The sequence below is a fragment of the Protopterus annectens genome, chromosome 5.part0 (assembly GCF_019279795.1).
Source record: "Protopterus annectens isolate FY-2018-M chromosome 5.part0, PAN1.0, whole genome shotgun sequence".
Lineage (NCBI taxonomy): Eukaryota > Metazoa > Chordata > Ceratodontiformes > Protopteridae > Protopterus > Protopterus annectens.
The window spans coordinates 1,518,067,629-1,518,093,684 of record NC_056735.1 but is presented as its reverse complement, the minus strand read 5'-3'; the positions used below and the strand labels follow the sequence as shown (position 1 = coordinate 1,518,093,684).

The window sequence follows — 26,056 nt, the reverse complement described above, 5'->3', positions numbered from 1 at the left end:
TAACTTTACATAGTTTTTTTTGGAGTTTTGTTCCCTGGGGCTTAGTTGTATTGAAAATGAAGACGACTTTGGTGTATCTTGATCAACAAATAAAAATCAATTAAATTCACGATATTCCTGGTCTGAAATAAAGCATACAGCAGTAGTCTACTGTTGTTATTTCACTCTTTAAATTTGAACTGTGAAGCCACTTGTGAGATTAATTTCTCACTTTACTTCATGAGTAAAGTTTTACAAGACTTTTAAAATTATGTTTTGCTGTCTTCGTTTCACAGATGTTACAGCTGTATGCATTCTAGAGGGCTTCCAGAATCAGCTCAGTATGCTACTAGCTGACAAGGTATTGAAACTTCTTGGGAAAGAGAAAGCCAAAGAAAAATACAAGGTTAGTACAGTAGCTCTGATGAATGCACGTTTTTCTCTGTATGTTTTATGTTCAGAATGCTGATGTTGTGTCTTTCGGCTTTTCCTGGTTAGGGGGTCGCCACAGCGGAACTCCGGTCTGCTAATGATTGGCAGTAGATTTTTACGTGCCGAGTTGCCAGCCCTGACGCACAACCTCCAACGAAGGTATGCCCATTCACGCATATCTAATAAAAAGACAGAAGACACTCTAGCTGAGAATCGAACAGGACAACGTCTTACTGTGAGGCGACAATGCTACTGCAGCACCACCACCAGTATGTTCAGAATGCTGATAACGCTGATAATTCCAAATTCTTGGATATCTGATGCATTGTGACTTGTAAAACAGATATGCTGCATTAAAATGCCTTGTGAACTGGGAGACTACTTCAGTTCTCCACTATCCGTGTGAGTGTGTGTGTGTGTGTGTGTGTGTGTGTGAGTGTGTGAGTGTGTGAGTGTGTGAGTGTGTGTGTGTGTGTGAGTGTGTGAGTGTGTGTGTGTGTGTGTGTGTGTGAGTGTGTGAGTGTGTGAGTGTGTGAGTGTGTGTGTTGTGTGTCTCTCTCTCACTTGGTAGATCTTCTCCCCGTGTCTGAACTTCTCACTCAACATTTCAGAATTCCAGTTCCATTCTAGTGCAGACAGTGATTTTCCTGGGCTCCTTGTTAAACATCAATCTTCAAAAAGACTTCTTCCACCAGGCTAAGTACAGCTTAATCACATATGCTTGAGAAGGATTGTTGTAATTTCCCTTTTAGACTTCAAGGATTCAACCAGTGTGGTATGGGATACTTAGGTGGTCTCAATGCTGATGGATATTCTTAAGGAGATACCAACATGATGGATTGAGTTAACCCTTGATACCGTGATACCAGTGCCCTGGCATGTGGACAAGATGGTTTGTCACCTCCTAGACCAGTTTGCCTGGAGACCCCTCCCCCCCAGTCCGGATTCCATCATAAGTGTAGCATCCCTCAGCTTTGGCTGCACACTGTAGACCCTGCCCTCCGTCTTCTATCTGGAGAATCCAGTGGAATGTACCTTCTAAGGAAATGTATCTTTGACTGTTTAGTATGGTCTCCGAGGATGTTTTAACTACCTTCTTCACATGGTTTATTTTGAGAAGCCTCACAAACCATATGAAAAGAATCTGGCTAATGACCTACCAGTTAATGTTTGGAAAGAGAATGAGCCTGGCTGGCATCTTTTCCGCATTAATGAACCACATGACTTGCATCAATAACATGTCAGAAGGTTCAGCCAGGAAAACGGCAGCTAGCATAGCTTTGGGCCAGCATATCTAGATAAGGCCTGTGGACTTTACAAATAACGCAACGTATTTGTCTTCTACATCGCACTTATGGCTCTCACTTGCTGTTCAAGAAGGTTAAAGATCCTGACACCTGTGGGATTAAGTTTTCAGCTTCCTCAGAGAGCATTCTCTGGAATGTAGAGTAGTCAGTGTCTTATACAGGCTTGATGTGTGTCACATCAGTGATGCCTGGGGACCCAGAAAGGACTGAAAATAAGGCTCATTTAGTAGCTTTAACATCACCAAAGAGGCAGAAGAAAAAGATGACCATCAAATAGTAACAGGCAGTTTATTATCCATCAGAAACACTCTTGATGCCTTCATCTGCACTCCTGTGGTGGCAATCAAGGGAAGATTGTCCCTCCACATAAATGGGTAATTCTGTGGGAATAAGTGGGTGAGGAATAGTATAGCCAGATGTTGCAAATTTCCTTGTCGGAGGTCCTGTCTCATCAAAAACTTGAACAAGGTAGGTTGCAGTCTTTCATTGGGGGAGGGGGAAGAGACATCAAAGAGACCCCATCTGATCAAGTAGAGCAAGATTACTACTCTGGATCCCTTTTGGTGCCAAAAAGGATTGACGACTTCTGTCCCATTCGGGATCTTGGCAGCCTAAATGAATGTATAGTGAAGAAAATGTTTACATAATGTAAACTGTCCTTCCTTTTCTGTCACTCAGTGGGATAAAGAAATTCCAGCACCCCAAACTGATCTATGTTCGATTAGCAGCACTGCAGTAGGAGGGGATGAGGGTGAGTGACTGATGTCAGCTCACCCACCCTGGAGGAAGGAGGGGACAGCCTAGACTAAGTAGCTTTAGAGCCCGGTGAGCTCTGTGCTGCAAGCAGTATACCACTTGTTTGAGAAGTTGTACATGCATGGAAGTAAGCATGCACCTTCCAAAGACAGCATTTGTGGAGCTCCCAAGGCTGCCATGCATTGGGTTTATCTGAGGTGATGCTAAGGCAGTCCAGTGAACATTGAGAAGTGGAGCTTGTGACAGCTGATGATCAGCTATGAGGAGCCAAATTGGGGGGGGGGGGGGTGAGGCTACTGGAGGTACTGGTCAGATGAAGATGCTTAGCCCCACGTTGAGATCCCACTGGAGTTGAGAACTTCTGTGCTTCAGGGTAGTAGCCAGTTTGTATCAGTTTATATGTCTGTCCTTTAGCTTCACCACTGCTCCCAGGATGTTTACCAGTGGTATGGCAGCAGTAGCAGCTCACCAGCGTCTACAGGGCACCAAGGTCTGCACTGTTTGACCAGACTGCTTCATCTAATGGGCATAAATGCCAAACATGCCAAAGTCGCAACTCATACATATCTAGCAGTTATCTTTCTTTGGGTGTGTTTTGAGTACCTTGCATTGTAAAACATTTTTAAACAAGCTGAGCTGAAACTGCAGTTAACAGTTCAAAAAACTACTGTTGGCTGTGGATGGGTACATCTACCTTCAAGCTCAGACTTGTATGGCAGACTCAGTTTCCATGGTACAACATACAAGCTTGCATAAGAGACCTTCATGGTGGTCTCTCAAACTTCAGCTGTGCCATCGTGAACAACCTTTATCTGTCGAGGGTACTTTGATGTTGGACTTCCAAGATTGGCTGCACACTGATCATCAACCATCTGATCAATCTATCAAGAGGTCAGAAAAGATTGGTAAGAAATATTAGATATGTTGTTCACAAAGAAACAATGGGAGGACATATGTATGGCTTCCAAATATGCAACAAAGTACAGAAAATTTAGGATTTTTGCCTGGAAGTGTTTGCATGGCTACTTTTATATCACAAGCAGATGCCAACAAATTTTTTCTCAAGTAGTTGGCAAATATTGGAAGTGTGAGGGGGAAGAACGAGAGATAACTGGGCATATATGTTTTGGGAGTGTAATGATTTGGCAGACTTTAAAAGTTCCCTACGGAGTACTCCATCAGGAGTGCTGATTGAGCAAATGAGTGTAACTAAGGAAATAATTTTTGAGCTAGGATACAGGATCTGAATTGCCTAGACACAATAAGGTTTCAAGCTTAATTATGGTGGTTGCCAAAAAAGCAGTTGCTAGAATATGGAAATCAAAATCTAAACCAACTGTATTTGAAGTCACAAATATTGTAACAGAGATAAAAGGACAGGAGGTGTGATCTTTAGAAAAGGGTAGGAATAAATTTACATAGAAAAATGGAAATTGTGGGAACAATACATGCAGAAAAATTATTTGGAGGAGGAATGAGGTTTAAGAGAAGGCAATAATTGAATAATTTGTGTAATATTGCTTAGATTGCTCATTGTGTATATTGCTATATTTTCAGTAATGTTTGTAAATGTGATTTTGGTATTGTGGTTTGATTATATTATACATGTTAGTTTACTTGTGTCACTTTGATGGTCTGGTGCATGCAGTGCTTTCAGTGCTAGCTGTACTTTCCAGGTTTAGACACAGGGAAGCCTTTTCACATTCTGCAAACCACATAAGCTGTCATTTCAGGTATGTCCACCCAAGGGTATGTGATAACTGTGTTCAGAGCAAGACAGTGCAAGGTTTGTGGTATCCTCTGGAATCCCTGTTACTTGTCAGTGTGTTGGAACTTTGAGCTGTGCTGTGAGTCCTCAAGTTATTCCAAGAGTCATTGCCCAAGGGCCTTCTGGCTATATCTGTACTGATAGTGTGTGTTGTGGTAGAGTAGGTCTGCAAGCAAGGTGGAGCTATTTTTTCCCTTGTCCAGTGAAGCAGTCAAGCTCTGTAAGTGGACCCCACACCATTACCTGTACTATTTGTAGTTCATATTCCAGGGGAAGCTATCATGTTAAGATCCTTTTTATTCCCCGTGAATGGTGTCTGAACCAATTTATAGTGCATAGATTATTTCACTGATTGAGTTAGCGAGTGATGGTAGACTCATGAAGTAGCTAAATGGAATTATATATTTTAACAAACTTCCTTTCTTGGAGAAAATGTCAGTCTGGCAGACCCTCTGAGCAGGCAGTATCAGCACAAAAATAAATAGAACTTGCTGGAGGGACAGGTTCATAACCCAGAGGCTCCCTTCGCTCTGGAATAGAATTCCAGTTCATGTGAGGCAGAGCACCTCACTGAATCTCTTCAAGAAGAATCTCGATAGGTGGATGGGGGATCGTCGGTTTGTCCCAGGGATTACTCCCGTGTCACTATTAGACAGAGGCACAGTAAATTAAACCTTAAAAAGGGCACAGTATACTCAAATCAAGGGGTGGCGTAAGCCATACAGAATCGGGCTAGGCTTATAATTGCCCCAGGGCAGATAGCCTAGTATGAACCTATGAACCTATAAACCCTCAAGTGGATGCTGAACAGGAAAATTTTCTAAACACTTGCTCAAAGATGGAGTGTGCTAAAAGTAGACATTTTTACCTCCAAAGAAAACAGGCAATTTAAATATTGTACAAGGGCTGAAGACAACATGGCCTTGGAGGATGGACGTCTTCTCCTTCTCGTGGAACTGTCTGTTTCTGTATACTTTCTCTCGTATAACTCTCATCCCAAGATTGCTTATCAAAATCTGAGGTAGGAAGGGCCAAAGGTGATACTAATTACAATGCTTTGGCTAAGGCAACATTGGTTTCCTCTGGTGCACAACATAAGCAGTCGGGAGCCATGGCTGTTCCCCCTGCAGGTGGATGTGTTGTCATGTAGCTAAGGGAACAACCTCTCATCCCAGCTTGATCACTCTGAAACTAATAGCATAGGTGATGTGATCTGTATTCCTTAGTGAATCTCTTTATACAAGGAAGTTGTAGTAGTTCTAAAAGATAATAGAAAACCCAATACTAGGAACTCTTACCTCTCAAAATGGAAGAAATTCTCTGTCTGGTGCCAGGCCAGTAGGTAAAATCCTTTGTCAGAACAGCTACCCCTGATATTCATATTTGGCAGAATTTTTTTTTCCCTAAAGGCCTCTGTTTTTCAGTTAAGAGTCATGCTTCTGTAATATAGGTTCATAGGTAAGTAGTAGGCTGTGTCTGCCCGAGGGCATCTTTAAGCCTAGCAAGAATGTGTTGTCTTTCGCCGCCTCCTTAGATTATTTCCCTGTGCCTCTGTCCAGCAGAACCACTGCAGTGATCCCCGGGGTAAATTTTCTGTTTCCCATCCTCTCATCAGGGTTTCTCTTTAAGAGTGTTAGTGAGGGGCTCTGCCTATTGTAGAGTGGAATCCTGATGTTGTTCGTGTTTCACTGTTGCAGTCATTACATTTGGGTTATCTGCTTGCAGGTAGCCCTCAATCGGCTTGATTAACAAAGTCTTGGGTCCTGCGTCGGTGCTGTCCCTTCTTCCATGACTTCAGGGGTATAAAACATGCAGCCGACGCCATTACCCCAGTCTTTCTTGCCGTGCGGTGCCCGAAGCAGAAGCAGTTCACAAGTGCCGGTCAGCCGACTCCTGAAATTTTCGTTTGAGTTTCAGAACCAAAGTATTCAACTAAAGCTAAGTACCCCATTGGGGAAACTTTTTCTTGCTCCTTATCGATGTCAGTAAAAGTTAATAATTGCATTACTAGCAAGCTGCGGTGGTGGTGATGCGGTAGCGTTGTCGCCTCACAGTAAGACGTAGGCCTGTTCAGTTCTCAGCTAAAGCGTCTTCTGTGTGGAGACATGCGTGAATGGGTGTACCTTCGTTGAAGGTTGTGCGTCAGGCCTGGCAAGTCGGTACGTAAAAATCTACTGCCAATCATTAGCGGACCGGAGTTCCGCTGTGGCGACCCCTTACCGGGAAAAGCCAAAAGATACAACAACAACTTGTGGAAAGCAAATACCTCATAAAGATTTTAATTCGTACTGTATTCCTTGCCTAGGCCCTGACCACGACGTACCTTGCTGTCGGTTTTGTGCTTTATTTAATCAGCACACTATCCTTCGGCATATTTTTGCCTCTAAATATTTCGGTTCTCGGTTTAATTATCCAGAAATGTCGTCGGTTAGCCATCCGACTACCGGGATTCTGAAAAAACGCAAAGATAAAGACAGAGACAGGCCGCCCTGAGGTCAAAAACTGCCGACGACACTTCTCCTAAGCCAGTCGCCAGTTCGCCAGTACTCAGTGAGGCGATTTCGCAGCCCCTGATGCCCACTACTTCTGATTCGCAGGCCTCTACTGAGACCCATTCGGAGTCCGGTATGCCGTGAGATGCTTCAACTATGGAACCCACGGATGTCTCTACCTTGGATGAGTCCGGAGCCGCTGTGCAGGCACCGGCTTCTGAGGGTGTATTCAGGCCTACGGACTTGCATATTAAACCGACACCTCCTTCTTTACTTAGGCCTAAATCTCGATCCATGCCTAAAAAAATGACGCCCAGGCCACATGCTCAGGCTTCTATGCTTAAAAAACAAATGATAAGAATGGCTTAAGATCTAATGACTCTAATCAGGGGTAGCCAACCCCCCCTTCCCCTGTCTAAGAGGCCTAGGACTGAAGTTGATTATGAATCTTCTGATCAGGATTCTGTTTCTGATTCTGTTTCTGATTCTTCTGATGATCTGGATTTGCCCTTATCTACTTATGAAGATTCTGATGCAGAGGACTGCATTCCATCTGCTTCCCCTCCTGAGGATTTTTCTTTTGGGGAAACCTTACATACTGTAAGGGAGCATTTCCACTGGGAAAGCCAGGATTTGTCTGATTCAAAAAAGAGGCTTGGGGATTTCCTTCTCCTACCTCAACATAGGCCTTTAGCTATTCCTTCTGTACTAGACATTCTTAATGATGCTTTTTCGGAATCTAGTTTGGCCCCTGATTCCCGGCCTCCTGCTCCCAGAAAACCTGGCAGATACTACAGGGTCCCTGAGTCCCACAAGTTCATTTTTAAAAATCCTATTGCAGATCCAGAGATTATTTCACAGGTGCCCAAGGGCATTAAGGCATCTACTGCTAAAAATCCTACCCCTTCTGATAGAGACTCCAGGGTGCTCGATAGATTGGGTAAGAATGTTTACACTTCTGCAACCTTGGCCATTAGGGCTTTAAACTAGTATCAGCAACATGTTATTGGACTGCTTAAACAGAAAATGATGTTGATTCCTGACTGTGTGGAAAATAAAGAATTACAGGATTTAATGCATTCTGCTGAACAAGTTGGAAAACATACTTTGCAATGTGGTTTTGATTCATTAGAGGCCTTTTGCAGGGCTGCTGTTACTGGGTCTGTGCTCAGAAGGCATGCTTGGCTTAAGGAGCAATCTTTGCCTGATCATGTTAAAGCTAAATTGTTGGATGCTCCTTTAAATCAGGACTGCCTGTTTGGCAACAAGGCTGAGGAAGTTCTTAAAAAGATGGAAGATAAAGCTAAATCTATGCAAACTGTTAAAGATTTTTTACAAGTTTAGCCTCCTAGATTTAGTAGGGACTGGTCCTCTAAGAATTGGTCCTTTCCAGCCCCTTCCATGCCTTCTCAAGCCAAACACAGTCACAGCAAAAAACCCAGGTTTCAGTCCCAGGGAACACACAGAACTAAGCAGTGGGGGGCATCCACTTCCAAATCTGGGAGTAATAAGACTTCCCCCATATAGTAAACTGTCTCAATGATTTCCTTTTAAAATTTCCAAGCACTTATGAACTGACTGCACCTTTGGGGGGAAAGATTGCTTTTCATGCAAAGAATTGGGAACTCATTACCCAGGACAAATGAGTTTTAAATATAGTGTCCCAGGGATACAGATTTCACTTCCACACGTTGCCAACACCAAGCGGGTGGCCGGACCTACCCACAAATCAGTGGGCAGAGGCCCAAAAACAAGTACTTTCTCTCTTAAGCATGGGGGCTATTCAACTGGTACCAGAAGAGGAAAAGGGACAAGGTTTCTACTGGAGACTTTTCCTGGTACCCAGAAAAGACAATTCATGGCGTCCTATCCTGGACCTGTCTACTCTAAACACCTTTTTGGAGATTCCAAAATTCAAGATGCTGACTCTTCACCAATCACTTCCTATGCTAGGCAAATATACCTGGTTGGCAACACTAGATTTAAAAGAAGCATACCTGCACATCCCAATCAGGGAGTCTTCTGACTCTTTACCCCATGCACCTGTTAAGCCAGACAGATACTACAGGGTTCCAGATTCACATAAATTTCTTTATAAAAACCCTGCAGCTGACCCAGAAACTATTTCTCAGGGTCCCAAAGGGGTCAAGGCTTCCACTGCAAAAAAACTCTATCCTTTCTGTTAGGGATTCAAGGGCACCGGACAGATGGGGGAAAAAGGTTTACACTTCTGCTACCTTGGCTGTGAGGGCTTTAAATTGTCAATTTCATATGCTTGAATATCAGCAATTCTTAATGTCACTGCTTAAACAGAACATTTTAACAAATTCTGAATGTGCAGAAAACAAGGAAATGCAGGATTTATTGCATGCAGCTGAACAAGTGGGAAAGCATACTTTGCAATGTGTGGTTTTGATTCTCTGGAGGCCTCTTGCAGGGCCGCTGTTACGGGTTCTGTCATTAGGCGGCATGCTTGGTTAAAGAAACAGAATCTGCCTGATCATGTTAAAGCAAAATTATTAGATGCTCCATTACAACATAATACTTTGGTGTTAAAGCAGAAGAGGTGTTGAAGAAAATGGAGGACAAAGCGAAATCTATGCAGATAGTTAAGGATTTCTTACAGGTGCAGCCACCCAGATTTAGCAGGAACTGGCCTACAAATAATTGGTCCTTTCCAGTGTCAGACAGGCCACAAAGAGGCAGATACAGACACCCCAGAGGCAGATCCCAGCCCCAAGGCTCATACAGGCCTAAACAATGGGGTGCTTCTACCTCCAAAAGCGGAGAAGACAAATCACAGCCATACAGGAAACAGTGCCAATGACTTTCCTCTGCCAGAACCAAGCACTTATCTTTTGGCAGTCCCCTTAGAGGGAAAACTAGCACTTTTTTCAGAAAAATGGCACATGATCACCCAGGACAAATGGGTCTTGAACATAGTGTCTCAGGGCTACAGGTTCCACTTTCACACCCTGCCAAGGGCAAAAGGTATGCCAGACCTGTCACTCAATGGGCAGAGGCACAAAAGCAAGTTTCATCCCTCATGGACATGAGGGCCATTCATCGAGTACCACAGCAAGAGCAGGGACAAGGATTTTACTCAAGACTTTTCTTGGTACCCAGAAAGGACAACGCCTGGAGACCAATACTGGACCTGTCTATTCTAAACACATTTCTGGACATTCCAAAATTCAAAATGTTGACTCTGCAGCAGCTTCTGCCCTTGCTGGACAAGAAGGCTTGGCTTGTAACTTTGGACCTAAAAGAGGCATACCTGCATGTCCCAATCAGACAATCTTGCAGAAGATACCTCAGATTCATAGCTGGCTCAATGCACTACCAATTTTCTGCACTGCCCTTTGGCTTATCTACTGCCCCCAGGGTCTTCACAAAATGCCTGGCACCAGTAATTGCATTTTGCAGACAAAGAGGAATTCAAATGTACCCTTACTTGGGCGACTGCCTTATTCAAGCAGAGAACAAGGATATTCTACTAAAGCATCTGGCGTTTGCAAAAAGATTACTCATTTGCCTAGGGTACACAGTAAACGAAAAGAAATCAAAACTAGTACCCTCTCAAGAGATAATATTCCTGGGTGCAAGCTTAAATACAATTGCCCAGATGGCTTATCTCAAGCCAGACAAACAAAGGCAACTGACTTCTTACTTCAAAATGTTGGCAACAAAGACCCAGTTATCTGCAAGAAAAATTCTGCAGGCTTTGGGCTTCATGGCATCCTGCATTCTGCTAATTCCATATGCCAGACTGCATATGAGGAAATTACAATGGTATCTAAAAAGTGTTTGGACTCAACATTGCCACAGGCTGGAAACATTAATTACCCTCATTCCCTGCCTGCAACAGGAGTTTTGATGGTGGCCACAGGCCTGTCACCACAACAAGGGACAGCCATTCACTTTACCCACAGCCAGGCAGACACTAACAACGGATGCATCAGATTATGCCTGGGGGGCCCACATGGCAGGAAAATGTATTCAGGGCACATGGCCCGCAAGCCAGATGCATATTCATATCAATCAAAGAGATGCTAGCTGTTCAGAATGCCCTGACAGCTTTCAAGGATCTACTTCATCCAGGACAACTGCTGATAAAGGTGGACAATACTGCAGTCATGTGGTACATAAACAAGCAGGGAGGCACACATTCCTACCCCCTCTGCAGGCAAGCCATGACTTTGTGGGACACAGCATTGACTTATCAAGTTCACCTGCAAGCACAATTCCTGCCAGGAAAAATACATATTCTGGCAGACGAGCTAAGCAGAAGCCTCATGGATCCCCATAAGTGGAAATTGGATCCACAAGTCTTCAGCATGATAACAAGGAAATGGGGATGCCCAGACATAGATCTATTTGCCTCCCCTCACAACTGCCAGCTACAGAGATTCTGCACAAGGACTTATCACAAGCAAGCATGGAAAGTGGATGCCTTATCCTTCAGCTGGAAAAACCTAACAGGATATGCCTTTCCTCCACTGCCTCTCCTCCCCAAGGTACTCCTAAAGGTCAGACAAGAGAAGCCAAAAATGATACTGATTGCCCCAGACTGGCCACGCCAGCACTGGTACCCAATCCTAAAGAACTTGTCTCAAGGTCCAGCCTGGACATTGCCTCATTTCTCATTTACTAACCCAACAAAACAATCGGATCCTGCACAGCCAACTCAGGACCTTAAATCTGGCAGCATGGCGGATAATGTAGCCATTCAGAACACTCCTCTCTCCAAAGCTGTGATGGATGTTATTTTGGAGGCCAGGAGGCCCAGTACTAGAAAATCTTATGCAGAAAAATGGAATAGATTCTGTGCTTGGAACCAGGCACAAGGAATTGACACGTTTGTACCAAATATTCCTCAGATTTTACAATACTTAACGGAGATGCTGGACAAAGGCCTATCTATTTCATCAATTAAGATCCATGCCTCTGCCATTTCAGCCCATTACAATACAGAATCGCCTATCTTTTCTCATCCTTTAATAAGGCAGTACCTCAGAGGGGCCAAAAACATAAGACCTCCAAGGAGAATACCAATACCTGCATGGAACCTCAATTATGCCTTGGAAAAACTCACCCTGCCTCCTTTTGAGCCAGCCTCAACAGCGGATGTAAAATTCTTATCCTAGAAAACAGCTCTGCTCCTAGCAATAACCTCTGCAAGACAAGTCTCTGAGTTACAGGCACTCATGGCTGTGGAACCTTTTATCATTTTCCATCCAGACAGGGTTTATCTGAGGAGGAACCTGACATTTATGCCTAAGGTGGTGTCCAGTGTGGCCCTTAACCAAACTATTCACTTGCCTACCTTTTATCCAAACCCACAGAACAAAGGTGAGAGATTTATGCATTCATTGGACATGCACAGACAGCTACACTTTGGACAGAACTAAAGCTTTCAGAAAGATTGAGCAACTTTTAGTGGCATATGCTGCAGAATCACAAGGAAAGGCCATCTCAAAACAGACTATTTCAAAATGGATAGGCCATTGCATTAGTTTCTGCTACTCACAGCATGGCAAATCAGTGCCTAAGGGCATTAGGCCACATTCAACCAGAGCAGCAGCCACTTCAGCAGCCTTCCTCAGAGGAGTACCAACCAAAGACATCTTGGAGGCTGCAACTTGGAGTTCAGTGCACACTTTTACAAAGCACTACCACTTACCTCTCTACTCTAAATCCAGAGCAGGCTTTGCCACTGCAGTTCTGCAGGGCCTCATAGCCTCTCCTAATCCTATTTAGCCCAGTCACCCATCCTCAGCTTTGGGATTCAACCCAAGAGTAATGACTGCAACAGTGAAACACGATGAATATAGTACAGTTGTGTACGTACCATAAATGTAGATGTTCAAGTGTATTCAGTGTTGCAGTCCAGGTTACCCTCCCACTATCCCCCTTTCTTTTGCTGGGTCTTATCTGTACTTCTCTATTCTATACAACCTATGTGGTGTATTTGTTTGTAGATGAAGGAAATGTTTACTTTAGTCCATGCATGTTTATTGGCTTAATTTTTTTAGCCTACCAATTTGGGGGCACCTGACATCTGGGGCAAGAAAAACTGAAGAAAATGGCGTCGGCTGCATCTTTTATACCCCTGGCGCACTGACGTCAGGGAAGAGGCGACAGCAACCGACGCCGGACCAAGACTTTGGAATTCAGGCCGACTGCGGGTAGCCTGCCAGCAGGAAAACCCAAGAGTAATGACCGCAACAGTGAATACACTCAAACATCTACATTTATGGTAGATACACAACTGTACTTTTATCACTGTGGTGAGGTTTAGATCCCCTAGAGCATCTGTCTCTGGGGGATTTGTTTTTTTTTAGGTGGAGCATGTCCATCAATTCTGGGTTGGACATGGCCTTGCATGTCAGGCAGAGATCACCTCTGAGTAAGAGGTATGCAACCGAGTAAAGCTGGAGTTTCTTCATTTGGGCTGCATAGGGCATCTGTTTGAGGTCAGTAATCCTCTTGGTGAGGTTCTTCTGTGGTCTTTCCAGCTGTTGCAGGTGTCTTGTAAGGTACATCCCAAATGGGGCGTTGTACTCTATGACGGATCTGATGAGTAGAGGGGCACAATAACTTCTTTTGTTCTAGATGCGAACCTTTTTGTGATTAGATGGCGCACATAGAAGGATTTTCTAACCACCTTAGCAATATGATTATCAAAGGAGAGATTACTGTCTACTTGGGTCCCCAGATCCCTTATTACATTTTCTGTATTTAGGGGACTACCACATATGTGGTAGTTTGTGGGTACTTTGTTTTTTCCAAAGGGGATGACTATGCACTTTTTGGCATTTAGCTTGAGGCCATGATTTTGACACCAGGTATCCATCTCAGTGAGACCATTCTGAAGGATGTCTGTATCAGCCGGAGGGTCAGTTATGGCCCCCAGTTTGCAGTCATCTGTGAACTTGGTTAGCTGTTGTCTTCCTGTGCTTGCCCGTACCTCTGCAAAGTATATACCGAACAGGAGGGGTCCCAGGACTGAGCCCTGGGGTTCACCACTCTTAACCGGTTTAGAGTTGGACCTAGACCCTGCAACTCTCACTGTGTGGGTTCTGTCCATGAGCCAATTGGCAACCCATCTCGTGACGTAGGGGTTTAAGTTCAGGCTGGTGAGCTTGTCTATAATACCAGAATGGGGAATGGTGTCGAAAGCCTTTGCGAGGTCTAGGTAGGATGTGTGGACCTTCTTTCCCTCGTCTAAAGCCTTGGTAACTGTCTCAAAGAAGTCCACCAGGTTTAGGAGGCATGATCTGCGCTTAAAGCCAAGCTGGGTAGGGTCCAATGTTTGGAGGTTCCCAATGTCTCTGTGTTCCTTGATGATGCCCTCCATAGCCTTGCAGACCTGGCTAGTCAGGCTTATAGGGCGATAGTTCCCGGGGTCCGTTGTGGCTCCACCTTTGTGGAGCGGGATAACTGTTGCTGTGCACCACTATGGATATGTAGTCTGTAGAGTCTTTGAGGTTGAACAGTGTGTTTAGGTGAGGGGTTTGTTTGTTTTGGAGCTTGTGAATGAGACAGCCTGGGACACCATCCGGTCCCATTGAAGCTGTATTTTTGGCTTTGGATAGGGCTGTTTTAACCTGTGTGTCAGTGATTGCCTGGGCTCTACATACTTCTGGTATGGTTATGGGCCCTTTATGGGGTGAGAGGGGGGTGAAGTTTGCACTAAACTTGTCTGCCAGAATGTTGGCAATATCAGTCGGTTCAGTGTATTTTGTGCCATTCTGCACTAACTCAGAGCAGATCTGAGAATTTCCACTTAGGTTCTTGACGTAGCTAAAGAACACTTTGTGGTTATCTTTGGAGTCCTTGGCAATTTTTCTTTCGAAGCTAGCCTTGGGTGATTTTGAGGGATCGTAGTTTCTTGCTGATACTGATCAGGGATGCCTTTCCTTTTTGGGATTTTACGCTTTTCTGTACTAGTTTCCACCTTCTATTTTATAGCTTGTTTGTTTATTGCAGGGGTCCACCAGACTGGTTTCCTTTTCTTGGAGGAGTGAGTCTTGGTTTTGCTTGGGATAGCACGATCCATGCATTCTTGCAGATGCTCATAGAGTGCCTTTGTAAGGGATTCAGCAGCTTGGACAGCGTTGTCCTTTAGCGTGGGGGCTGTGAACCTTTCCACCTTGGTCTTAAGTAACGTGAAGTTTGCTTTTGAAAAGTTTTTCACTGTGGTTTCCTTGATTGGGGGTGGGGGCGGAATGTGGATATCCAGAGTGATTAGTCTGATCTAACCAGCGAGGGGTTGACCTCCGGTGTAGAACACTGGTCGCCCATGTTGGTGAAGACCAGGTCCAGTATGTTGTCACCTCTAGTGGGGGTGTTGACCAGTTGATCCAGGGCATTCGAGTTTATAAATTCTAGGAAGCGTTTGGCAGGGGAGTTAGTACTCGAGTGGTTCTCTCAGTTAATGTTTGGGTAATTGAAATCACCCAATATTAGGGTGTTTGGTAGGACCTTCATATTTTCCATTGTCTCCAGAAATGCAGAATGGGGTCCTGGGTCATGGTGGGTGATCTGTAGCAAACTACAATTTGAATTGCAGTTTTGCCCGTTGTTAGTTGCACATGGATGATCTCTGAGGCATTGTGCTGCACCTGGAGGCGTGGGTATCCTTCATGAATATGGATACACCCCCGCCTTTTGTGTTTCAGTCCGGGTTATGTGGCCAAAAAGTATGGTATGAGTTATAGCCTGGTAGTGCTGGTGTGCTCTCTAGAGCTTTAAACCAGGTTTCTGTTACTGCGCAGAGATCGATGTTCTCCATACTGAGGAGTGCCTCGAGTGCATGCATTTTGAGGTTTAGACTTCTGGCGTTGAGTAGCATTACCCTCAGTTTTTGAATACTTGTGCTATTTATGGTGTTGGGTTTGTCTTTTAAGCCTTGCCTAAAAAAGGCACTATGGGGCTGGCAAAAGCCTTGACCAATATTTGAAAGCCTAAGGGTGACAGGTGCAAGCCATCTCTTGCAAAGCAACTTGACTTATCGAGCATGTCATCCCATGCGGACAGATACTGGATCTCCTTTGAATGACACCAGAAACTTAGCAAATTGTTGAAATTGATCATTTTTTCTTTATATTGTGTTATCATTCTTGGTGAGAGCAGGATGCTTCTCAGGGTCAGGGTCATACTGGCCTGGGCTATGCGATCAGAGAGCTCTTCCTCGTCTCTCTTCATGTAGTCCAGGGAGGTACGTCTCAGGTCATTCACACCAACATGGACATTGACAGTCATATTTGTACTTGTTCTGGAGCGACCTGAGTGCTTGTGTTATGTGGCAGATCCTGGCACCCGACAGGCAGCTAACTGTAACCTTCTCCTTGTCCAGCCTAGTTAGTGGGACATCAGAGTCGCTTATTACTAGTGTGTTTGGTATGTTATTTTGCCTTAAGGGCTGTGATTGTGGCACACTGATTATGTGAAGTATGTGTTTCATGGTTTATGATGGGGTGTGGAGGTTGCTTTTGTGTCTGCTTTGGAGGTCTCTGTTGCTTTTGCAGATTTTTATTTAGAGCCTCCGAGTATGTTTTTGTGTATTTATGTGTGTTATTTGCCGGTGTAGGTTTAGTAGGTCTGTATGAGAATTGGTGGTGTGTTGCAAGTATTTTCCTTCTCATCTTGACTGTCAGTTCCAGTCTTGGGTTGAGAGAGCTTTGCCTCCGGTTTGGCTGTATAATTGCATCTCTCACATATATTAGTGTTTGGTGACAGGAGGAGAGGGTTGTCCTTGTACATGAGGCATTTGTAACATTGCCTCAAAATGCCCAGATTCACCAGTTGGACTGTAGAGTACACCTGAAACTGCCCTTTGACATGCCTGAATAGGTAAAGTGAACTGATGTCCTTCAAGGATGCATCTGCAGTCCTAACAAATGGGTTGTCCTGCCTCAGGCAGCCCTTCGGTCGGCCGGATTCCAAAGTCTGGGTCTGGCCTCGGCTGATGTCGCACTTCACCCGACGTCATAGCTGCTGTCAATTGGGTATAAAGGCATCAGCCGATGCCATTTTCCTCAGTCTTTCTTGCCGCGTGGCGCCCGAAGCAGAAGCTGTTCGCAAGTGCCGGTCGGTCAGAACCAGAGATTGCTACTACCGAAGACTTCTAAAAAGTTAAGTACCCCGTTGGGGACTCTTTCTTGCCTCAGCCGATGTCAGAAAAAGTGAATAACTGTTTAACTTGTGGGAAACAAATACCTCATAAAGATTTCCACTCTTACTGCCTACCTTGCTTAGGCCCAGACCACGACGTAGCAGCTTGTCTAGCCTGTGCTTCCTTCAACCGACGGACACTTAGGCGTCGGTCGGAGTTTGCAGAGGAGTTTTGCCCGCTTTTGCTTACAACATGCCGTCGGAGACTCGACTTCACAATTAGCTAAAAGCGTAAGGAAAAGGACCGACACTTTCGGTCAGCGGTTTCGGCGAAACCGGTTAAGCCAACCGCAAGTGTCTCGGTTTCGGCTGAAACCGAGCCCTCTGTTCTTCCTTCGGCCGAAAGCATGCCTCCTACAACCGAGGCCTCATCCAGCATGGCTGAATCTGCTACTGAATTTCCACCTGCTCTTACAGGTTCTCAGGATTTATCAGATACTATCCCTTTAGATATATCTACTCCTGCACGTGGAGCTGCTAGGCCCCCTGCTTCCATGTCAATTAAGGCTTTTTCTAGGGCTAAAGCAGCTAAATCTTCAAAGACCGTGCCTGCTAAAACCCCCTCTCACAGGCCTAGCTCTAGTACTCAAATGCTTAGTCTAGCAGAGGATCTCATTTCTTTGATCAGGGGATCCCAGCCTCACCCTGACAGGACCTCTCATCCCCCTCCAGAGAAGAGGCCAAGAGCAGAGCCCCCTGAGCCAGTTTCTACAGACTACCCCTCTGATGATTCAGAAAATTCAAATCCTCCAGAAGGCCCTTATTCTCCATATGAGGACTCTGATGCAGAAGACTCCATTCCTTCTGCCTCTCCTCCTGAGGAATTTTCTTTTGGGGAAACCTTGCATGCTATGAGAGAACAATTTCAATGGCAGGGCCAGGATTTTTCAGACTCTAGGAAAAGGCTTAGGACCTTTTTACATTTGCCACAGCATAGGCCTTTAGCCATTCCTCCAGTACATACATATATTAGTGTTTGGTGACAGGAGGAGAGGGTTGTCCTTGTACATGAGGCATTTGTAACATTGCCTCAAAATGCCCAGATTCACCAGTTGGACTGGAGAGTACACCTGAAACTGCCCTTTGACATGCCTGAATAGGTAAAGTGAGCTGTTTTAATGATTGGCTGGTAGGGACGAATAGAGAGCCTTGTCCTAGACAGTATGGGGGGGGGGGTCTAGTGCTAAGGTTAATTAGTGTTTGCTACGAGTTTTGAGCAAGTGCTGGCCTGTGACATGAATGGTTCGAGTGCTTAAGTTGAAAGTTTGTGTGGTTCCAAGGGAAAAATTGAAGAGTAGACTTCGTGGAGCCAGGAATAGTTTAACCCTAGCTAACCGTCACTGCCCGGCACTCAAAACCAGGCAAATGCCTAGCTAACCGTCACTGCCCGGCACTCAAAACCAGGCAAATGCATAGCTAACCGTCACTGCCCGGCACTCAAAACCAGGCAAATGCTGTTTTTATAGCAGGGAAATGAAAGAGAAATTAGCCCAAAATGGCCAATAAACTACTAACTTCTGGGCTGAAACCACTCCTCCAGGGACAGATAGGCTGCTCAAAGCTCCCCTCTCTCACAGGTGAACAGAGAAACTTTCTTCTGTCCAAGTAAGGTATGGGCAACACAGAAACTTATAACACAGCCCTGAATTCAGCATTAACCTGAAAACTGGACTATACTAGTTCAGAAAGGTGGGAAACAAGTATATATATATATATATATATATATATATATATATATATATATATATATATATATATATATATTTTTTTTTTTTTTTTTTTCAGAAAATAAAGCAGATACAATCAAACAAAAACACTTTAAATGCACAGAAATGGCTGTTGCACTTTAGTGTGTAGCCTACAACAGTTAAACAGATTATTTAAACCCAGAAACTACTTAGTTCAAGTGCAGACAGCAAATAAGTACAATATGTAGCAGAAACAAGCTTTTTAAATCACAGAAACGCTAAAAAATTGGTGTTTTAGGTGGAATTAAAGACAGCAAGAAAATGCAGACAAATGATACTTAATCACTCCAAAGTCTCTCTTTTGTCTCTCTGCTGCTGTAGAACTCTGCAGGACACCTGTTAGGCACTTGCGGAGCTGAATACAAGTGCAAAAAAATGTGCAAATGCGTTTTTTATAGCAGGGAAGTGAAAGAGAGAGAACTCAGCCCAAAATGACTAATAAACTACCATCTTCTGGGCTACAGCAAACAATGCGCACAAATTTCAGAAACAGTTCAAATAAGCTGGCACAATAAGCCTTTAACCAGAAATTCCAAGCTCAGAAGGGCAGAATCTAGCCTCTCCTCCCACAAGAGTGCAGACCACAACCATCTTAATGTAAAATAACTGGCCTGAAGCCCAAGTGCTTAAACCAGAACTAATTCGCTTTTAGAATAACAGACACTAAGCTTTCAGTCAGCAATTCTCAACTTAGAAGGATGTAAGCTACCTGTCCTGCCACAACAATGCAGTCCACAAACCTTAATGTAGAACTGGTCTGAAGCCCAAGTGCTTAAACCAAAAGGCTTAGAATAACAGTTACAATTTATTCAGGCTACTACCAAGCAGTAATAACTGCAGCAGAATAATACAATTGAGTACTTTTGTTACCCATGTAGCCCCTTCTTTTCTTCAAACTCTTGGCAAAACAGCTGTCCTTTCATATCACTGTTGCAGTATATTTTATCTAAGGGATCTCCTGTCAAGGATAGCCCAACATCCAGCCAGTATACCAAAGCCTTTCATACTTTGTTGGCATCATACATCACACACATGCTCCCAGTGCACAAAGTAATAAAGGTGACATATGGATGCACACAGAATGTCTTTGCCACCTGTCTGAATGCCCTTCTGCTGTGCTAGTCACCAAGCCATATTTTCAGATAAGTGCCCCGTCGGGGTTTTGTCTGTTTAAGGATTGTCATGACCAGTTTATATTTTGTTTGGGTGCTTCCCATGATCATACACCATGCTCTGTATGCCAGACATTTAGGCCTAAGACGATACATAGTCATCTGTCCTTTTTGTCCATATACATAGAGAACCAACATCTGAAGTTGTTGGCTGAGGGTGCTGTGATGGAATCTTCCCATCCTGAGGGCCAGCTGTCTGCCAAGAAGAGGCAGCCAATAAAGTTATGGCTGAAACAGCTGCTGTCCAGCCTGCCCTGAACGTCTGTCTTAAGGCTGGTAAAAGCCTGGAGGACCATCCTGTAGCTGCTTTGGATTACTCTGTCATGACCCCGTTGGAGGCCAGGATGCATCTGGCTTATTGCATGTCATTGGAGGCTTTTCAAATATGTGCACCTGTTAGTTGGAAACTCTGCTGATTATTTCCAAAGGACTGAGGGTGATTCCTCAGATCTTAGTTCAGGAGGATTCCTACAATCATTATTGAATCTCACCAGAGGTCTGACCCTTTGAGGGTGCATCGTGTGGATGTCCCACAGGAAAAGAAGTAAAAAAAAAACAAAGCACATTTCTCCTGTTAAGGATCACCAAAGTGAATGGCACAATTTCACTCGGGGTTTTTTAATGCTTTGATGGCCTTGAAGCCTCTTCAAGAGGTGTCTGTGCTTGCTCCTTTCTGATGTTTCTCTCCATGTAAGAGATCTGGAGATTGGATTCCTCAGATGAGGTTTCTGGGATCTGGAAGAATCTTAGGCTTTACTCTTCCCAAGTCTCTTCCCCTTTAGACTACAGTTCTGAGCATTCTGTCACTCCATATTCCCCTCTGAAGGAGCTTGCCTTTGGGGATACTATTTGCCTGTATAATGGATTATAGGTTCATAGATGTTTACTAGGCTAATGACCACAAGGGCATTTTTAAGCCTAGCCATGCATCCCAAATCTTTGACAAGTTCTGATACCCTTGATAAGTCTAAGCATGGGCCTGGGAGATTAACCATTTACAGGATGTTCTTCGCATTTCACTGTTGCAGTCATTACATTTTGGTTATCTGCTTGCAGTAGCCCTCAGTCAGCCTGATTAACAAAGTCTTGGGTCCTACGTCAGTTGCTGTCTCTTCTTCCATGACATCAGGTCGTCAGGGGTATAAAACATGCAGCTGTCATTACATCAGTCTTTCTTGCCGTGCGGTGCCCGAAGCAGAAGCAGTTCGCAAGTGCTGGTCGGCCGACTCCTGAAATTTTTGTTTTCGAGTTTCAGAACCAAAGTCTTCAACTAAAGCTAAGTACCCCGTCGGGGAAACTTTTTCTTGCTCTAAACAGATGTCAGTAAAAGTAAATAATTGCATTTCTTGTGGAAAGCAAATACCTCATAAAGATTTTCATTCGTACTGTATTCCTTGCCTAGGCCCTGACCATGACGCACCTCGCTGCTGGTTTTGTGCCTTATTTAAACCACGAACTATCCATCGTCAGTATATTTGCGCTTCTAAATTTTTTGGTGCTCTGTTCAATTATCTTGATATGTGTTTGGTAAGCCGTCTGACTACCAACATTCCGAAAAAACGCAAAGGTAAAGACAGACACAGGCCGGTCGCCGGTACTCAGTGAGGCACTTTCTCAGCCCCTGATACTCGCTACTTCAGATTCGCAAGCCTCTACTAAGACCCATTCAGAGTACGGTATGTTGTGAGATGCTTCAACTGTGGAACCTGCGGATGTTTCTACCTTGGATGGGTCTGGAGCCACTGTGCAGGCACTGGCTTCTGAGGGTGTATTCAGGCCTACTGACTTGCATATAAAACTGGCGCTATCTTCTTCAAGGCCTAAAACTCGAACCATGCCTAAAAAACTGACGCCCAGACCACATGGTTAGGCCTCTGTGCCTAAAGAGCAAATGATAAGAATGACTGAAGACCTTATTACTTTAATCAGGGGAAGCCAACCTTCCCCCTCTAAGAGACTTAGGACTGAGTTTGCTTGTAAATTTCTGTTTCCTCTGATGACCAGGATTTACCCTTGTCTACCTATGAGGATTCTTATGCTGAGGACTCTATTCCCTCTGCTTCCCCCCAGAGGATTTCTCTTTTGGTGAAACCTTGCATACTCTCAGGGAGCTTTTTTGTTGGGAAAGTCAGGATTTCTCTGATGTTAAAAAGAGGCTGAGGGATTTCTTACTCCTGCCCCAGCACAGGGCTTTAGCTATACCTCCTCTCCTGTACTGGACATTGTTGATGATGCCTTTTCGGAATCTAGCATTGCCCCTGACTCTTTACCTCCTGCTTCCAGAAAACCTGATAGATATTACAGGGTTCCTGACTCTCACAAGTTCCTTTTCAAAAATCCTACTGCGGATCCTGAAAACATTTCACAGGGACCCAAGGGCATTACAGCTACTACTGCCAAAAATCCTACCCCCTCTGATAGAGACTCCAGGGCACTGGATAGATTGGGTAAGAAGGTATACACTTCTGCAACTTTGGCCATTAGGGCCTTGAATTGCCAATTTCATATGTTAAAGTATCAGCTGCATATTATTGGATTGCTTAAACAGAAAATGATGTTGATTGCTGATTGTGCTGAAAATAAGGATTTACAGGATTTTATGCATTCTGCTGAACAAGTTGGTAAACATACATTGCAATGTGGTTTTGACTCACTAGAGGCATCTTGCAGGGCTGCAGTAACTGGGTCTGTACTTAGAAGGCATGCTTGGCTTAAGGAGCAATCCTTGCCAGATCGTGTTAAAGTGAAATTATTGGATGCTCCCTTAAATCAGGGCCACCTGTTTGGCAACAAGGCAGAAGAAGTTCTTAAAACGATGGAGGAAAACGCTAAATCTATGCAAACTGTTAAATACTTTTTACAAGTACAACCTCCAAGATTTAGTAGGCATTAGCCTTCTAAGAATTGGTCCTTTCCTGCCTCTTCCAGACCTTCAGTCCAAACCCCGATCCAGCAGAGCACCCAGGCTTCAGTCCCAGGGGACGCACAGGACTAAGCAGTGGGGGGCCTCCACTTCCAAATTTGGGAGTAGTAAAACTTCCCCCTATGGTAAACTGTCTCAATGACTTCTTTTAAAACTTCCAAGCACTTCTCAACTGACTGCCCCTTTGGGGGGAAAGATTGCACTTCATGCAAAGAACTGGGGACTCATTACCCAGAACAAATGGGTTTTAAATATAGTGTCCCAAGGATACAGATTTCACTTCCACACAGCACCAACTCCAAGCAGTTGGCCGGGTCTACCTCCAAAGCAGTGGGCAGAGGCCCAAAAGCAAGTACTTTCTCTTAAGCATAGGGGCTATTCAGTTGGTACCAGAAGAGAAAAGGGGACAAGGTTTCTACTCGAGATTGTTCCTGGTACCCAGAAAAGACAATTCATGGCATCCTATCCTGGACCTGCCTACTCTAAACACCTTTTTGGTGATTCCAAAATTCAAGATGCTGACTCTTCACCAGTTGCTTCCTATGCTAAGCAAAGATGCCTGGTTGACAACACTAAATTTAAAGAAAGCATACCTGCACATCCCAATCAGGGAATCTTGCAGAAAATACCTACGCTTCAAGCAGGCTGCATGCACTATCAGTTCTCTGCACTGTCCTTTGGCTTATCTACTGCTCCCAGGGTATTCACAAAGTGCCTAGCTCCAGTCATTGCATTTTGCAGGCAAATAAATATTCAAATATACCAATACCTGGACCATTGTCTAATTCAGGCAGAAAACCAGGACATACTTTTGAATCATCTGGCTTTTGTACAGAGGGTGCTAACTTGTCTGGGGTACACTATAAACGAAAACAAATCACACCTGGTACCTTGTCAGCAAATTATATTCCTGGGAGCAAGCTTGAATGCAACTTCCCAGATGGTTATCCTCACGCCAGGGAAACAAATTCACTTGACAACCTACTTCAAACAAGTGGCCACAAAAACCATGCTATCTGCAAGGCAAATACTACATGCCTTGGGGTTCATGGTCTCCTGCATTCTTCTAATTCCATATGCAAGACTGCATATGAGGAAACTACAACGGTATCTAAAAAGCCTATGGTGTCAACATTCTCAGAATCTAGAAGCAATGATTCCTATCATTCCTTGTCTATGCCTAGAGTTCCTTTGGTGGGCAGAGGCCTTCCACCAAAACAAGGGACTACCATTCACACTACCTCCTGCAGCCCAAACCCTAACAGATGCATCAGATTATGCATGGGGGGGGGGATGGTGCACCTGGCAGGGAAGTGCATTCAGGGCAAATGGAACCCAATTCAAATACACCTTCACATCAGTCATAAAGAAATGTTAGCTGTACAGAATGCTCGGACAGCCTTCAAGGGACACATTCTTCCAGGACAATTAATGGTAAAGACGGACAACACCACGGTTATGTTGTACATAAACAAGCAGGGGGGTACACATTCTTACCCCCTCTGCAGACTAGCCATGGCATTGTGGAACACAGCCCTGAGCTACCAAGTACATCTACAAGCTGAATTCCTGCCAGGAAAACTAAATGCACTGGCAGATGGACTAAGCAGAACCCTCATGGACCCACACGAGTGGAAACTGGAACCAAGGTTTTTCAACATGTTGACAAGCAAATGGGGGAGCCCAGATATAGACCTGATTGCCTCCCCCCAGAACTATCAATTTGAAAAATGTTGTGCATGGACTCCCCACAGACAAGCTTGGAAAGTGGATGCTCTGTCCTTCATCTGGAAAAACCTATCAGTTTATGCCTTTCCTCCTCTACCTCTGCTCTCCAAAGTACTACTAAAGATCAAACAAGACAAACCAAGGATGATTTTGATTGCACCAGCCTTGCCACGCCAACACTGGTACTCCCCTCCTGTGCAGTGTGCCACTGTTGGCCCCATGGCACCTGCCTCATACCAGATTCTGCACCCTCAGCTTCAAACACTGAACCTAGCAGCCTGGCTAATTACCTAAGCTCTCCTTTAGCATCCTTCAGTAAAACAGTGATGGATGTCATTTTAGAGGCAAGGAGGCCTAGTACTAGAAAATCTTATGCTGAAAAATGGAAAGATTCTGTGCGTGGAACCCATCTCAAGGGATGAGCACAGCGGTGCCCAATTTACCTCAGAATTTACAATACTTAACTGAGATGCTTCACTAGGGCCTGTCTTTTTCCTCAATACAAATTCACGCCTCAGCCATTTCGGCTCATTATAAAACAGAACCTCCCTTCTTCTCTCTTCCACTGTTCAAGCAGTTCCTCAGAGGTGCCAAAAATTTAAGACCACCCAGGAGAGCTCCAACTCCAGCCTGGGACCTTAACTTTGTATTGGCGAAACTCGCCCTTCCTCCTTTCGAGCCAGCTGCTACTGCAGATTTAAAATTCCTTTCTTGGAAAACAGCTTCCCTTATAGCCATCACTTCAGCAAGAAGGGTATCTGAATTACAGGCCCTTATGGCACTGGAGCCTTTCATCATTTTTCATGCGGACAGGACCAGTCCCTCGTTTATGCCAAAGGTGTGGCCTTTAATCAGTCCATTCATTTGCCTACCTTCTTTCCTAATCCACAGAACAAAGGGAAACGGATACTGCACTCCTTAGATGTGCACAGACAACTTAGATTCTACTTTTGACAGGTCTAAACCTCAAAGGAAATCTGAACAACTGCTGGTGGCAGGGGCAGAGGGGGAAGGCTGTTTCAAAGCGAACAATCTCCAAATGGATAGGCCATTGCATTCATTTCTGCTATAAGTACCATGGAAAACCTATCCCACAGGGGATCATATCTCACTCAACCAGGGCTGCATCTACCTCTACAGCCTTTCTCAGAGGCGTACCTACCAGGGTCATCATAGAAGCTGCTACCTGGAGTTCTGTACATAGTTTCACCAAGCATTACCATATGCCAATTTTCTCTAAATCCAGAGCTGGCTTTGCCACTGTAGTTTTGCAGGGCCTTATAGCTGGTCCTAATGCTATCTAAATTCCTTCTCCCATCCTTAGCTTTGGGAATCTACCCAAATGTAATGACTGCAACAGTGAAACATGAAGACCATAGTACAGTTGTGTACACTTATCATAAATGTAGATGTTCGAGTGTATTCACTGTTGCAGTCCTGGTTACCCTCCCTCCAGCCCCCTGACTTCATTTGGCTATACCTCTTCTCTCCTTTTCAATGCTTAAAAGCTTTTTGGTGTATTTGCTTTTTCGTTTGAGGTATAACCTTGTATATTTATAGAATTAATTGCTT

General features: G+C 44.4%; 1 protein-coding gene across 1 annotated transcript in view; it reads left to right on the top strand.

Moving 5' to 3' along the window:
* TOMM70 (translocase of outer mitochondrial membrane 70) overlaps positions 1 to 26,056 on the top strand; it is a 766,277-nt gene that overhangs the window by 252,128 nt on the left and 488,093 nt on the right. The window contains exon 4 of the mRNA XM_044071328.1: positions 276 to 385. Coding sequence (XP_043927263.1) covers positions 276 to 385 — 110 coding nt within the window. The remainder of the gene's footprint in view (positions 1 to 275; positions 386 to 26,056) is intronic.